At 31.5% G+C, this 17,063-nt stretch overlaps 1 protein-coding gene across 7 annotated transcripts in view; it reads left to right on the top strand.

Annotated features, from left to right (window-relative positions):
• Positions 1 to 17,063, top strand: part of Pka-R1 (protein kinase, cAMP-dependent, regulatory subunit type 1) — a 219,637-nt gene that overhangs the window by 177,726 nt on the left and 24,848 nt on the right. For 2 of the 7 annotated variants that reach the window (XM_075308383.1, XM_075308384.1), the window contains exon 2: positions 3,574 to 3,904. The exons of the other annotated variants lie outside the window; for them this stretch is intronic. In XM_075308383.1, coding sequence (XP_075164498.1) covers positions 3,896 to 3,904 — 9 coding nt within the window. In that variant the 5' untranslated portion in view covers positions 3,574 to 3,895. The remainder of the gene's footprint in view (positions 1 to 3,573; positions 3,905 to 17,063) is intronic. 7 annotated transcript variants of the gene reach the window in all.

The following is a 17,063-nucleotide window of genomic DNA, read 5'->3' as shown; positions in this document are numbered from 1 at the left end:
AATTATAAAATTGAATAATTTCTTCAACGTTATTTGTATTACGGAAAAAGGTGTCAAGAACTAAAAAATTTCGTGGAAGTGCAAATTATGTGAGGGAATGACCACAATCTTTTTTGGGGGAAATTCTTCCAAGCATACAGTATTTTTGGACCCAAAATGCTTCCAAACATATAATATGTTCACATAAAACAAACATAATAATGTTTCGGCAGTATCCAATAATATATGTGCTTCCTGCAAAATATGTTTGGAACATATGTTAGAGAAGCGATATTTTTGAGGTACCTAGCCAATTATTAACGGCGTACTTTATTATAAAATAAACATCCGATCATCTATGACAAAAAATATAACAATTTTGTTGAAACGCAATCTTCCATAATATGCATTTAAAAAGCAGCGTATTTTAAATAAAAAACTCTCAACACGGACGAAAAAGACTGTTTTTCATATATTTGGGTGTAAAATTATATGTTTGGAACCCAAAATTTTTAACACAATATTTTTCAGTGCAAACATATAATGTTCATAAACTAGCATAACATGTTTCGAACATATATGTTAATATGTTAGAACATATTATGTTTGGGACATGAAGTGTTTGTAGTATAATATGCTTAGATGCAAACATATGTATATTAATTTAGAAATAGCCTATAAACATATATGTGTTTAGAAAGAGAGACCTAGAGAGTATGCTGCAAGTAAAATAATGGAAGTATCAAATTGGCGCCTTTAAAATATATCTACACAAAGAAAATTTCATTAAAAGTTTTTATTACCAGTGTATGCCCTAAGGTGAAACATAATATGTTTGAACAATACAAACAATACTTTGTTTGGACCAATCCGGAAAATAGAAGCGATTTTAGGGTGAATGAATCGTAATACTCGTAAAGAAAATACTTTTATTTCATACTTTCGTAAATACTTTCATAAAAATTATTAACAAATTGTCATCATTTATTGACGTTAATATTGTTGCCTCTTTTAATTGTACTACATTGGTCCATCCTTTTTCTTTTTGCCAAAATTTATATATTTAATAATTCAAATCCAATTTTTGATTTGTTTTTTGTGGTGATGGTTTGTTTTTATTTTTCTTCGTCTCTCTGAGTCTCTTGATATCTTAAAATATTTTTATAGCATCACATTTATGTGTTATTTATAGAATCACATTTTATATTTTGACATTAGAGTATAACAAATATTTTTCGAGGGAATAATTTACACAAAACAAAAATTATTTTTTTCAACTAAATAATCATTCATCCAATTAAAAAAAATTGGGAAGAATAATACGAGTATGTAATTACCTTAATTTGAGTATGTAACAGGTTGGCTGATAAGTCCCCGGTATAACAAAGAAAAACACATTTTTTTGTCAAAATTCGTTTTTATTATTCAACATCGTTCCCCTCAAGAGCGATACAATGATTATAACGACCTTCGAATTTTTTGATACCATTTTGGTAGTACTCCTTCGGTTTTGCCTCAAAATAGGCCTCAGTTTCGGAGATCACCTCTTCATTGCAGCCAAATTTTTTCCCTGCGAGCATCCTTTTGAGGTCTGAGAACAACCCACCGTATTCTCCAGATCCGTATTCTCCAGATCTGGAGAATACGGTGGGTGGAGAAGCAATTCGAAGTTCAATTCATGAATTTTTGCCATCGTTCTCAATGACTTGTGGCACGGTGCGTTGTCTTGGTGGAACAACACTTTTTTCTTCTTCATATGGGGCCGTTTTGCCGCGATTTCGACCTTCAAACGCTCGAATAACGCCATATAATAGTCACTGTTGATGGTTTTTCCCTTCTCAAGATAACCGATAAAAAATATTCCATGCGCATCCCATGAAGCCATTACTATGCCAGCGGACTTTTGAGTCTTTCCACGCTTCGGAGACGGTTCACCGGTCGCTGTCCACTCAGCCAACTGTCGATTAGACTCAGGAGTGTAGTGATGGATCCATGTTTCATCCATTGTCACATATTACGAGTTAACAGCTTCAAACACCGCTCAGAATCATCAACACGTTGTAGTTTTTGGTCAAATGTGAGCTCGCGCGGCACCCATTTTGCACAGAAATTCCGCATATCCAAATATTGATGATTGATATGACCAACACGTTCCTTTGATATCTTTAAGGCCTCTGCTATCTCGATCAACTTCGTAAAATGAAGTTGATCATTCAAAATCATTTTGTGGATTTTTTTGATGTTTTCGTTGGTAACCACCTCTTTCGGGCGTCCACTGCGTTCACCGTCCTCCGTGCTCATTATCAAAACACGAAATTCCTTTTTTTCATTTTTTTCACAATAACAAAAGTTGCTTCACAAAAGACGCTCTATCTCTCAAACTAATTGACTTACAGACGTCAAATTTTGACACGAATCATTTGAAGGTTGGTACTATATAAAAATAATATGCATTTAATACTAGCGCCGCCATCTATGTGTCAGACCTGGGACTTATCAGCCAACCTGTTATAAGACCAAAAATGAATCATCTTCCCCCTCCACAAAAAATATTTTTTATTTCATAAAGATTTAAACTCGAATTTGTTGGCGTGGCAGTAATCAATTGAAATGCTTCTTTTTGGTAAATTATTAAGCTGTGGTGGAGAAATTAAAAAGAAATAAAAACCTAATTGATTAATTTGTGTAACTCATTTTTGTATCGATTAAAAATCAATTTAATCCATTATATTTTTTGTTGATTAAAATTAAAATTTTAATTGAAAAAAAATTTTTTTCGGTGTACTAAAGCCTTTTCCGTACAATGTGTTCGGCAGGAAATTATCTAACTTTAAATCTGGGCTCTGTAAACTTAAAAAAAGATTCAAATATCTTTGAGAAAACAATTCATTTTATTGGTATATATTAACCCCTAAAATTTACAAGGTCACCGATTCCTCCGAAAAAAATTTATATTAAGCAAAATGATAAATAAAGAACATCTGTTTTTTGTATCTTAAAAAATACGGTGCGAATTAAACTAGGTTTTTATTTACAAATAAACTATTTGATTTTAGTAGAGAATAGGTAATAGAGATATGTTTACACTACATAGCTATTTTACCAACATTACTTTCATTTCTGGTAAATATTATTTCACTTCCAAATTGTAGTTTTTTGAATTTGATTTTTGTTTTTGACTGCAGATTATTCAGAAGTACAACAAATTTTCCGAAAACATATATAATTTTAGAAATAGCGGTACGATGTGTTAAACACAACTAACTTGATTTCACAGAATTCGGTCAACAGTTTAAAACGTAAGAATTTTGTTGTATCTTAAAAGATACGGTGCGCATTTATTATTATTATTATTAAACTAAACAAAATGGCATAAACATGAAATAACTAAAACTGCAATAAATTTAATTATAACATTTGATTTATTTTAAATTTTATTCACACCAATATACCATTTGCAATCATTGTGCGTGTGTAATTTTCTCGATGTCTAATAAATATGAATAAATATATTTTTCTTTTAAAATTTCTCGGAGATATTTTTCTGTGACATTGGTTCTGTCATTGCTACAGTGTTTTTGTTTTTATATTTAGCGAGTTTCTAGTGGCCGGCCGATTTTCAGTTGATATTTGTGACGCGTTTGCATAACATACGAATCAAAGGAAACATTAAAAGAAAGTGATTTTACTGAAAACAATACATTAATTAAAACGCACAATTATACAAATACAAATATTTATGTCAAAGTGTTCCAGTGTGTGATCTGCAATTATAAATAAATTAATATTTTCCCCTTACAATTAAAAACACAACAAACTAGTGCCAATACTATAATAAAAAGACAAAAAAAAAAAAACACTTCAAAAATATCTTCGTCCATAAAATTGCCGAAATCTAGGATTATTACGCACCATAATGCCACAGGTTTGAGCATATTCATATCAAATTGTCTGACTTAAGAATAAATTTAGAAGTCATAGAATTAGCATTTGAATATTTCGTTGAGGAGAGTTTCCAGAAAGAACCAGTTACTTAGTCTGTCTATCCTTTTGTTTATACCCACACTCAAAAAAAGTTTACTTGGATCCAAAGATTTTGACCTTCCCTTAAGGATTTTGGTATTGATTCCTAGCCAAAGATAGCCAAAGGTTTCTTTAAAATAAAGACATTTTTTACGGACCTCCCTGGCTTTAAATTTAGGATCAAATAAATTAAAATTGGACACAGATCTCATTCATCGAGTTTTTATTTTCTTTTTGCGATATATTAATAAAGGTATTTATGTACAAACAAATTCCAATTTCAAAATCCAAATTATGCCAGGTACTACAAAGTAAGAACAGTTTTCTTAATGCTAAAAAAAAAATTTACACCAAAGATGCAAATCCTTAAAATAAATCGTAGCCTATATTTGAAGCGTTTTTATTTTAAATTTAAAAATTCAATATGTCAGTTGAGTTAAAGACGATTTCTTTAAATTAAAAACATTTTTCTTTATTGTAAGGAAAATTTGCCTTACTTCAAAGATCTACAACTTCAGCAGAGAGACGCAAAATTTCAAGATTTGTGTCCTAAATTTAATGAAAAAAAATTGAGGCAAGGATTATAAACTTTATTTTAATTAAAATATCATTGTTTTAAAGAATTTTGTCCTTAGCATTGCGTAAATTTTGAGTCCTAAAATTTAAGTTGCATAATCTTCCATATTAGGTCAATATTTTTTTCAGTGCATTTATGATTTCTTTGAGTCAGAAACGACCATTATTGATAAGGTAAAAATCGGTGTATATTCAGATGGTGCATATTCCGTTCAATTTTTAAAAATATCGTTTTTACAAATATTCGGAATGTGGTTGAAATGGATTCATCTTTCATCTCATATTCGAGAGACTTCGTTTCACTCGCTCCAGTAGGGGTAAGAAAATTATACCGTTAGTGCAACGCAGCCTTGTTTCCGGCTGGAAATTCTTCGTATCGTCCGTTCGACTTTGGAACTCTCTACCTTTCAATATTCAAACTGTTGGTGACGCAAATAAATTTAAGGCGAAATTGTTCAATCACTTCGCTATCACCTGAAAGTCTTTGTCTCCTTAATTTGTTATTGAATGTTGTGTTTTTTTTTTCACAGCCTGTTCATTTATTCAATTATTATTCTACCAATTTCAATATTTTCATAGTCATGATATTAAAGCTATAGGTTAATTGTTAATTTCTATCTCTTGTAACATTTACATTTCTATTATATTTATTTTTTTTATGATTATTCCTATGTCGGTTAACTTAAATTATCTTTACCTTCATTGATATCTTATACAGTCTTACTCAATCAGTTCTGAAGTTTCCTTTACTTTGTTTGCTTCATCCTTTTGGTTAGTCACTGTAACCTTTTGTCTATAAGTTCGAAATTATGTTATTATAATTATCCCATTACATTAAAGTTTATTTCTATGTAATTATATAAACATTGAATAATTTTCCTGTACTCTAATTATAAGAATCTATTATTCTTGTTGTACAGGCCTTTGAAATAAATAAATCAAATCAAATACAAGTGATTTAACAAAATGTTTTCCACACTGAAAAAAAAAAATATTTACGTGATATTAAAGATTACGCAGCCTCAATTATAGGATGCGCAATTTACACACTATTAAGGAGAAATTTCTTTAAAACAATAAAATTTTAATTAAAAGAAAATTTATAATCTTTGCTTCAACAATTTTTTTCATTAAATTTAGGACACACATTTTGAAAATTTCCGTCCCTTCGTTAAAGTTTCATGTCTTTAAACTTAGGCAAATTTTCCTTAAAGTAAAGAAACATATTTTTGATTTAAAGAAATCGTCCTTAAATTAGTTGAAATATTGAATATTTAGATTTAAGATAATAACGCTTTAAATATGGGCTACGACTTATTTTGAGGATTTAGCATCTTTGGTTAAAAGTTTTTTGGTATTAAGAAAATATTTTTTACTTCGAAGTATCTGTCACAATTTGGATTTTTAAACTGGCATTGTTTGTACGAGAATAGCTTTATTAATATACCGGAAAAATATAATGAAAATTCGATAAATGAGATCTGTATCCTAATTTTAATTATATAGATCCTAGATTTAAAGCCAGATAGGTCGCAAAAAAATTTCCTTATTTTAAAGAACCCGCATCTTTGGCTCGGAATCAATACCAAAATCCTTAAAGCAAGGACAAAATCTTTGGATCCAAGTAAACTTTTTTTGAGTGCAATGATGTTTTTATATACACAGAAAAAATATCACTAACATTTTTCTAATTAAAGCTTAATTTGAAAATAATTCAATTAAAAAGTTAATTGATTCAACTAAATTTTTAATCAAAACAAAAAAAACTTAGAAAACTTAATTGAAATCGGACATAACATCAATTTTTAAAATCAGTTTAGATTTGTTTGTCTTGGCTACCTTGGGCACAAATTATGGCCTTCAAACGGTCGATAAGGCCATCTTACGCTGCACGAAAGTTCCTCTGCGGTATATTGACCCATTCCCGGCGAGGCGCCGTCTTGAGACGATGGAGCTTTGGTATTTGTTTAATATAAGGTTGGTATACCAACCTTACTCCCCAGGAGCAAAAGTACAACGGATTGAGAACCGGAGATTTTGGTGGACCTTGTGCATTAGAAATGATGCGGGGAAACTGCTTTCTGTCGATATGTTCTGCTCATGAGCTAGTTTTCCCCACTGTGGCGCGAATTTTGAAGCCTACACTTTTCGTATCATTAATGGTCTTGGTCTTTTTGCCCGTCCACTTTTTGGACGCGATGCGATTCAGTATCACGCTAACGAGCAATGACATTTGTTTACATTGAAATGCTCGAGGTATCCAACGACAGCCACTTGCGGGTTTTCAACCAAATAAAGGGTAATACGGTCAAAATTTGGTCAAGTGAAAACGCGTGTAAATCGGTGAAATCGTTTATTTAAAAAATCAAATTAAACTTCTTTTTCAAGTTCAATTAGTATAAAATTCAGAAAAAATATTCAGTTAGGCTTTCGCTTTTCCAAATCCGAATTGCCGGGCCTCACGCTTGGCACCTGCCATCAGATTTTGTACAGCCACCGTGTCCACCTTCTTCGCCGCAGAAAGCCAGTTTGTCTTGAACTGCTGCTCGTCCTTAGCAGTTTTTTTGGTCATCTTTAGGTTGCGCTTGACAATAGCCCAGTATTTCTCAATTGGGCGGAGCTCTGGCGTCCCGGAAGCTGCTTGTAGTCGACTCCTGTCCCGGAAGCTGCTTGTAGTCGGCTTTGACGTAGGTTTCGTCGTCCATTACCACGCAGTCAAACTTCGTCAGCATCGTCGTGTACAGCCTCCGGGATCGCGCTTTGGCCGTCGTATTTTGTTTATCATCGCGATTTGGAGTCACTACCTTCTTGTAAGTCGATAGTCCGGCTCGTTTTTTGGCTCGATGTACGGTTGTAGACGATACACCCAGCTTATTTGCGGCATCTCGGAGAGAGAGGTTAGGGTTTCGTTTGAAACTACCGGCAACTCTCTTTGTCGTCTCAGCGACTCCCGGTTTTCGATTTCCCCCCGATCCAGACTTCCTGGCTGTCGACAAACGTTCCCAAAACACTTTAAATACATTTGTAACGGTTGATTTGGCAACTTTTAGCGATTTTGCCAGCTTTGCGTGCGAGTAGCTCGGATTTTCGCGAGCAAAATTTTGATACGCTGCTCTTCTTGCTTGGACGGCATTTTGACAATTGAAGAGTGAATTCCAAAATCAAAATAGGAGCAACATTCTACACACACACACACCTTCAAAATGAAGGGTGTTCAGGTTTTTTAAATGCAAAATTTAAAGAAATACGTCAAGTTTATATTGACCAAATTTTGACCGTATCACCCTTTATAACAATCACGCTTGAATTCCATCACGAACAACTTTATTACCCAGCAACAGATCAAAATGATTTTGTAAGCTTCTAAACAATAGAATGAACTATCACTGGAATAAACCAAACCAGTCCACTGTTAGATGATCGGTTTAGATATTATAGCAATCTTAAATTGGTTGCATTAGATATCAGTTACACTGTATACCATAATTGATCATACCATTTTTTGCTAACTAACTATGGATATAACCAGCTAAAAATCCCGGTACCTAGGAGTTCGTAACGGCCATGTTCGACTGTATAAACCAAACAAAAAAAAAAACTATTATTTTTGCCACTTCATGATTTAATTTAGTAAGAATGGCCCCATTTTCTTATCTTGAAAAAATGTTTAAGCCAAATTAATTATGTCTAAATATTATTATGACATTTTATGTGGCTTCACTCATACGTCACCTGTGAATAACAAAACAAAGACAGTGTTGCCAGTATTGGGGATTTTTTCCCAAAATGGGGACGAAATTTCTGAGTTGGGGATTTGGTGGGGATTTCCCGTAAATTTGGGAATTTTTTCGAGAAATCAGTTTAATTCTATAGGATTTTTTTTTAATTCTATAGGAAATTTTGACAAAATTCTATTTCTATAGACAATTTTGTCAACATTTTTTTTCTAAAGACAATTTTGTCAAAATTTTATTTCTATAGAAAATTTTATCAACATTTCATTTCTATAGAAAATTTTGTCAAAATTCTATTTCTATATACAATTTTGTCAACATTTTTTTCTATCGAAAATTTTGTCAAAATTTTATTTCCATATATTAAATTTTATCAAAATTTTATTTCTATAGAAAATTTTTCTAACTAAAAAAAAAATTTTTTGACAAAATTTTATACAGAAATAAATTTGTTTGGCAAAATGTTCTACAGAAATAAAATTTTTAAAAATTTTCTATAGAAATAAAATTTTGTCAAAATTTTATTTTTATATAGAAACATTTTCTATATAAATAAAATACAATTTTGACAAAATGTTATATATAGAAATAAAATTTTGACAAAATTTTCTATAGAAAAAATGTTGACAAAATTGTGTATAGAAGTAGAATTTTGACAAAATTTTTTATAGAAATTAAATTTTGATAAAATTTTCCTACTTAAATATTTAGAAGTATATTTTTTCGTGAATAGGGACGAAATTTCTGAGTTAGGGATTTGGTGGGGATTTTCCGTAAATTTGGGGATTTTTTCGAGAAATCAGTTTAATTCTATAGGAAATTTTGACAAAATTCTATTTCTATAGACAATTTTGTAAACATTTTTTTTCTAAAGACAATTTTGTCAGAATTTTATTTCTATAGAAAATTTTATCAAAATTTCATTTCTACAGAAAATTTTGTCAAAATTCTATTTCTATATGCAATTTTGTCAACATTTTTTTCTATCGAAATTTTTTCAAAATTTTAGAAAATTTTGAATATTTGTAGAAAATTTTAACTAAAGAGTATTACAAACGTTGGCATCACGCCGATGTCATAAAAATAAGTAAATAAAGAAAAATACAAGAAAATTTATTAGACATAACTAAGTTTTTTTTTCACTTGTTAAAGAAAATTTTGTAGTTTGAAGAAAAAACTTTGAGTTCAAAATTGCAAGAATGTCTTTAGTGACATACGAAGTTCATGATGGACGCAAAATTTACAAATTTAAAGAAATTCTGAACTATTTTGTGGATGACACAAATTTCGTTAATCTTTATGCTTCATTTGAGTATATTTTTTTTCCTCGGGTTTAGTTAATTTAACTAACGTACACAAAAAATTGTTAGAGTAACATAATAATTCTATGAATTAAAATAAAGTTAAATTGGCCTTAGTGAAATAGAGAGTTCACTTTTTTTTTTGAGTGAAGGTGAACGAACTCCCATTTTCATATCACCAGTCTCTTGGTGTTGTGGTTCGAAATTTTGGTCTTATTGCAGTTTGCTGCATTTGACAAAATTTTAATTTTTTAAATTATTACTGATTTTCTACAGCAGAGCCTTTTGCTTTATTTATTTTTTTTTTTTTTTTTAACGTGTCAAAAATGTATTGGGGATTTTTGTGAGGAATTTAAGTTTAAATTGAGGATTTTTGGGGACGAAAACATCGTAATTTGGGGACAAGAGCCAGAAAAATACTGGCAACACTGAACACAGATATTGTGATGATGCTGGTGATTACCTTCAAATCATGTAAATATATTTACAGACACACAGAAACAAACACTGTATACAAAGAAAACGAGACATGTCAAAGATGCCATAAAGCAATAAGATCAAGTGGAAAACACAATAAACCATTTATGTTTGTATTATGTGTATCGTATGAGTGTGTCTGTGTCAGTACTACAGTTCAGATTGAGATCAAGAGCCCAACAAAATCTTTTAATGCCACTCTAAATGACCTTTAAATGTGTATGGACAAAAAGGTAAAATACTCGTAGATGCTAAGTTCCATGCGGTAATGTATGTTAAATAAAACCATCAAACATTTCTACGTTCTCCAATACAATGCCATACACGCGTCCTATGTAGGCTACATAAATGGCCAACTAATGAAAAACAAAAATGCCCTTGATTCGCATAAATAAGCCGCAAGCCAAAACAAAAATAAATAAAAGAAAACAAAATTGTGAATGAAAATGAAAGTTATACAGGGCAAAAGTTGTCGACAATATCGATGTCGTCATTCCAGAGTACGCTAAGTACAGTACAGTACAACACAACAAATTAATATTGCCAAGATTGCACACTTTCGTCGCAAATTTCGTAGTATTGGAATCAGAGAGATAGTCAACCATACAAAGAATATTAGTGTCGATATTAATGAGCTTAACAGACAATTCCTTAATATCGAATCTAACCAGCCTTATTCGGACATATATGAACATTTAAACACTGTTTCCGATGAGAATACTTTTTCCTTCCGCTGCGTTGATGAAAAGCATCGAGCACATCAAATCCAATGCAACTGGTTTCGATGATATCATTCCACGTTTTCTGAAATTAATACTTCCCAAAATATTGCCCTATATAACTCATGTGTTTAATACTGTTCTAACAAAGTCCTACTGAATGAAAAATAGCAAAGGTTCTCCCAGTTCCTAAAAGCAATGGAGACTTCAGGTCTATAGCCATCTTGTCCCTGTTATCGAAAGCTACACTCAAAAAAAAAAAGTGTACTCTCTATTTCACTAAAGCCAATTTAACTTTATTTTAGTTCATAGAATTATTATGTTTGGAGAAAGTTTTCTTTACTCTAATAATTTTTTGTGTACGTGAGTTAAATTAACTAAACCAGAGGAAAAAAATATACTCAAATGAAGTATAAAGATTAACTAAATTCGTGTCTTCCACAAAATAGTTCAGAATTTCTTTAAATTTGTAAATTTTACCAAAAATGCATCCATCATGAACTTCGTATGTCACTAAAGACATTCTTGCAATTTTGAACTATAAGTTTTTCTTTCAAACTACAAAATTTTCTTTAACAAATGAAACAACTTAGTTATGTCTAATAAATTTTCTTCAATTTGTCGAAAAATATTTACTTATTTTTATGACATCGGCGTGATGCCAAAGTTTGTAATACTGTTTAGTTAAAATTTTCTACAAATATTAAAAATTTTCTAAAATTAAACGAAAATTTTCTTCCTGGCGGGTTCACTGTTTTTTCAGTGTACCCAGCAAAAACTAGGTAAGCACATATCATTACAATTGGCATTACCAGGAGTAAAGCTGTTATTACACGTTGCATTACATTGCGGCGAGTTATAATGACTAACTTGTAATGACAAAAATAAATACTTCTCGGTAATTTTTGAATTCTTATTTTCAAATTTTTAGGCAGTTGGCTGTTAATGACTTAATAAAATAGAATAAATGACGGTACCATTAGATATAATTATTCACATAATTGAGCATTTACTTAAAAAATCAAAAAGAATATGTAATGTAACGTTAATGCTGATGATTTTTCCGTTAAGAAATTTTTATCACAAATAATTCTTAATAATTGTGTTTTAAATAAATGGCATTATCCATATTATGTTTGAAATAAATGCTTTCTTTTACCTCATTCACATTGCACTTCCAAAATGCACTTAAACTAGATTTCAAATGTCATTTGCCTTATAAAAAAGGGGCTTAAAATCCTTAACATTTTCGAGATTTGGTTGCCTGAATAAGTGGCTATTTTGCAAGCTTTGATGTATCTACGAATAAGTGATTACATATTAGGTGATTATATGCTTTAAAAACACTACTTATTTCATTGCCGAAAGTATGCCTGGGGAGAAGTACTTTCCTCCTAGGACATGCGTATATAAATGTAATCCGCAGCGATGCCAATTAATAAGTGGTTACTCATTTTTAAACAGACTTACCTACAAGATTACCGGGTAATGAGAGTTTTTGCTGGGTATAGAACGAATCATGTCTACTCAAATCTCAACATACTTAAAAGAAAATAACTTAATGTCTGACAGACAATCTGGTTTCAGGAAGAAGAGAAGTTGCACAACAGCTCTAATAGATGTGATTGAAGACATTTACCAAAATATGGGCAATAAAATGGTTTCATTTTAGTTCTTCTCGATCATAGTAAAGCTTTTGATACCGTCGTAAGCTCTTCAACTTTTCAGATTCTGCCTGTAGACTGATGTTTTCCTATATCACCCAAAGAATACAAGCTGTAACTGTTGACAACACATGCTCCGATCTTCTAGAAATTTCTAAAAGTATTCCACAAGGATCCATTCTGGGACCCTTGTTATTTTTAATATACATAAATGATCTACCTGGTGTGCTAAGAAACTGTAAAATACAAATGTACACTGGAAAAAAATTACGCAACCTAAATTTTAGGATGCGAAATTTACAAAATATTAAGGACAAAGATCTTTAACATAATGAAATTTTAATTCAAATAAAGTTTGTAATCTTTGCTTCAAAAATAGTTTGCATTAAATTTAGGACACAAATTTTGTAAATTGGCATCCCTCCGTTAAATTCGCATGTCTTTGAACTAAGGCTAATTTTCCTTAAAGTAAAGAAACACATTTTTGATTTAAATAAATTGTCCTTAAATTAACTGAAATATTGAAACTTTAGATTTAAGATAAAAACGCTTCAAATATAGGCTAAGACTTATTTTGAGCATTTAGCGTCTTTGGTTTAAAGTTTTTTTGGAATTAAGAAAACATTTTTTACTTTGAAGCATCCGTTATAATTTGGATTTTTAAACTGGCATTTATTTGTACGTGACTACCTTTATTAATAAACCTCGAAAAGAGAATGAAAATTTGATAAATGAGATCTGTACCCTAATTTTAATTTTATTGGTCCTAGATTTTAAGCCAGATAGGTCGCTAAAAAATTTCTTTATTTTAAAGAAGCCGCATCTTTGGTTCGGAATCAATACCAAAATCCTTAAGGGAAGGTCAAAATCTTTGGATCCAAGTAAACTTTTTTTTGAGTGTATGCAGATGATGTATAACTTTATACTGGTGAAAAACTTAGTCATGTACATCAGTGCAGACCTGAAATAAACAACGATTTAAATTTTGTCAACAACTGGGCTAAGAATAACGGACTCTGCATAAATCCAGCAAAATCAAAACTTATTCCCATATATAAGCGAAAAATATCGGATCTGAATGATACAAGCGTGCTACTCAATGACTGCATTATACCTTCTGTTGATTCTGCTACTAATTTAGGTGTAGGTTAGGTTAGGTGGCAGCCCGATGTATCAGGCTCACTTAGACTATTCAGTCCATTGTGATACCACATTGGTGAACTTCTCTCTTATCACTGAGTGCTGCCCGATTCCATGTTAAGCTCAATGACAAGGGACCTCCTTTTTATAGCCGAGTCCGAACGGCGTTTCACATTGCAGTGAAACCACTTAGAGAAGCTTTGAAACCCTCAGAAATGTCACCAGCATTACTGAGGTGGGATAATCCACCGCTGAAAAACTTTTTGGTGTTCGGTCGAAGCAGGAATCGAACGCACGACCTTGTGTATGCAAGGCGGGCATGCTAACCATTGCACCACGGTGGCTCCAATTCAACCCTGTAGCATTCAATTCAACCCTGACATGGCCATTAGCGTAGCTAGACAATTTTCCTAGGGGGAGCTATAGCCCCCTAGCAAAAAATTAATATACTGAAGTTATAGGTTCAATTAATGCTTTATTTTATAAGAATGAATATAAAATCAGACTTCAACATAACTAGACATTTAATTTATAAAAAAGCAACTAAAAGCTCCACACATTTTCCCAGCAAAAAAATTTGGGTATTGTTCTTAACCCATTCCCTGCTATTGTACTCGCTTGAGTACAGCAAATTGGACCATTTGATCTCATATAACTTTGTTTATAAATTAAATTTAGCATCGTTTACTTTTGTTTTTTTATATTTTCTAACTGAAGATAATTGTATATGTATAAATGAATTTAATTTTCTTTATTTCAAATAATCTTGGCGTGTAATAGGTTAAGACACAACTTTAAAAGCACTTCCAAAAATGTCCTCACAAAGAAGTTAATTATTTTAACTACGCTGGAAGTTATAATTCAATTTTTTATAACTCGTTTTTTCGTATTTTTAATAGGTTAAAAAAGAGTAAAAGAGTTTATAAAATGGTACTAAATCCATTCTAGAAAATTTTAATATGTTAATAATTAAAATATTGAAAATATTCGATGTCAAATGTTTCAGACAAGTGTTATGATGCATTAAAAATCATACAAACTTACAAAAACAATTTTATTCAGGAAAATATAAAAAAAATTTAATTCACTTTATAATAAAGAAACTAACTTACAATTTAGAAGACAATGTTTAGAAATAAAATTATATATTGCCATCGGCAACTGCTACCACAATGCAAAGTCGTAAAATACGTTTTCAAATTCTGAGGTGGGGTCTAAAATTGTTCTGGGGGTCTAAGCCTTCCTACGCTTATGGACATGGCACAATCATATTAACAAACCATTGGCACAAAACCATTCGGAAATCATCGACTATTAAAATCAAATATGTAATAATGACACAAATTTTCGTTTAACATTACAGGCTTACAAAATAAATAAATAAAATTAAAGCATATGTCACTGGTGCTGTCCTCTCATTTGTGTTGCTGCTACCACACTGGCTTGTTTGTTTGGTTTGTCTTGCAATTATAAAAAAAAAGGTCAAAAACAAAAACAACAAACTTAGATAAAGAATCTAATTCTACTCCACAACATAATACAAACAAAGAAACCTGAATACTTATTTTGCCGCTTAAAATTTGCCCGCTCAAATAGGGGTATGAAACTAATTCCTCCCAGAATAAATTGTCTTAACTCTGGGAGACAATTCTTTGTAGAAATAAAACTTTGACAAAATTTTTTATAGAAATTAAATTTTTACAAAATTTTTTATAGAAATAAATTTTTGACAAAATTTTCTATAGAACAAAAATTTTGACAAAATTTTCTATAGAAATAAAATTTTGGTAGATTATTTTTGGCTCGAGTGGAAACCATGATTATGAACCGATATGGACCAATTTTTGTGTGATTGGGGATCGGCTATATAACTATAGACCGATATGGACCAATTTTGGCATGGTTCTTAGAGGCCATATACTAACACCACGTTCCTAATATCAACCGGATCGGATGAATTTTGCTTCTCCAAGAGGCTCATGGTTTTTTTGCATGGTTGTTAGATAACACCACGTACCAAATTTCAACCGTATCGGATGAATTTTGCTCCTCCAAAAGGCTCCGGAGGACAAATCTGGGGATCGGTTTATATGGGGGCTATATATAATTATGCACCGATGTAGACCAATTTTTGCACAGTTGTTAGAGACCATATACCTACACCATGTACCACATTTCAGCCGGATCGGTTGAAATTTGCTTCTCCAAGAGGCTCCGAAGATCAAATCTGGCGGCTATATATAATTATGGACCGATGTGGACCAATTTTTGCATGTTTGTTAAAGACCATATACTAGCACTATGAACCAAATTTCAGCCGGATCGGATAAAATTTGCTTCTCTTAGAGGCTCCGAAAGCCAAATCTGGGGATCGGTTTATATGGGGACTATATATAATTATGGACCGATTTGGACCAATTTTTGCATGGTGAGAGACCATATGCAAACACCATGTACCAAATTTCAACCGGATCGGATGAATTTTGCTCCTCCAAGAGGCTCCGCAAGCCAAATCTGAGCGTCGGTTTATATGGGGGATATACGTAAAAATGGTCCGATATAGCCCATTTTCAATGTTTCGTTCGGAAGTTAGCGTGATTTCAACAGACGGACGGACGGACATGCTCAGATCGACTCAGAATTTCACCACGCCCCGGAATATATATACTTTATGGGGTCTTAGAGCAATATTTTGATGTGTTACAAACGGAACACATCAAACCATACTATGGTGGAGGGTATAACAATTAATTGAACCAATTAAAAATTAAATTGATACTATTAATTTCTGTGATAGTATCAATTTTAAAATTAAAAAATTTTGTTGAACCAATTAAAGTTTTAATTGAACATTTTTTAGAGTTAAATTTTGGTTATATTTTTTTGTGTGTGGCTCATATTTATATGAAACAAAGCCACAGCTATTTAAACCAGTGTTGCCACAAAGATAACAGCTAATAAAATCACCCTTTACTTTAAGCCAAGCCTTTGTCATCCACATTAAATTATCTAAGAAAAATATATAAAGTGATGAACACTTAATATGCATTGAAAGCTTATCTGGATGACATTGATAAAATCTAAACACCTTTGCCAAGGCTTGCAAAATATATGTGCTTCCTACGACAAACATTTATTATAGCCCCCTTAACCATTTATTGTAAACTATGTTTCTGTTAATTATTTGGCAACATGAGTACTAATCAAGAAAAAAATGTCGATCATATCTTTGTGGGTTTTTATATGACAAAAAAAATAATCACCAGAAAGTGTGACGACAGCAAGTCATTCATTGAGTTCAATAAAAAACAAGTTCTTTCATACTTAACTCACATGACAAGAGAAACATTGTCTTAATTCCCATACGAAGGCAGTGAAGAAAGTTTTTGGAATACAAGAGTATTTTTAACTAGGGTATATATCAGAAGTGGAACCGGTAATGATTTTCAT

This window comes from Haematobia irritans, chromosome 4, assembly GCF_050003625.1.
Source record: "Haematobia irritans isolate KBUSLIRL chromosome 4, ASM5000362v1, whole genome shotgun sequence".
Taxonomy (NCBI): domain Eukaryota; kingdom Metazoa; phylum Arthropoda; class Insecta; order Diptera; family Muscidae; genus Haematobia; species Haematobia irritans.
The sequence above is the reverse complement of the archived record's forward strand: the minus strand, read 5'-3'. Positions and strand labels throughout refer to the sequence as shown.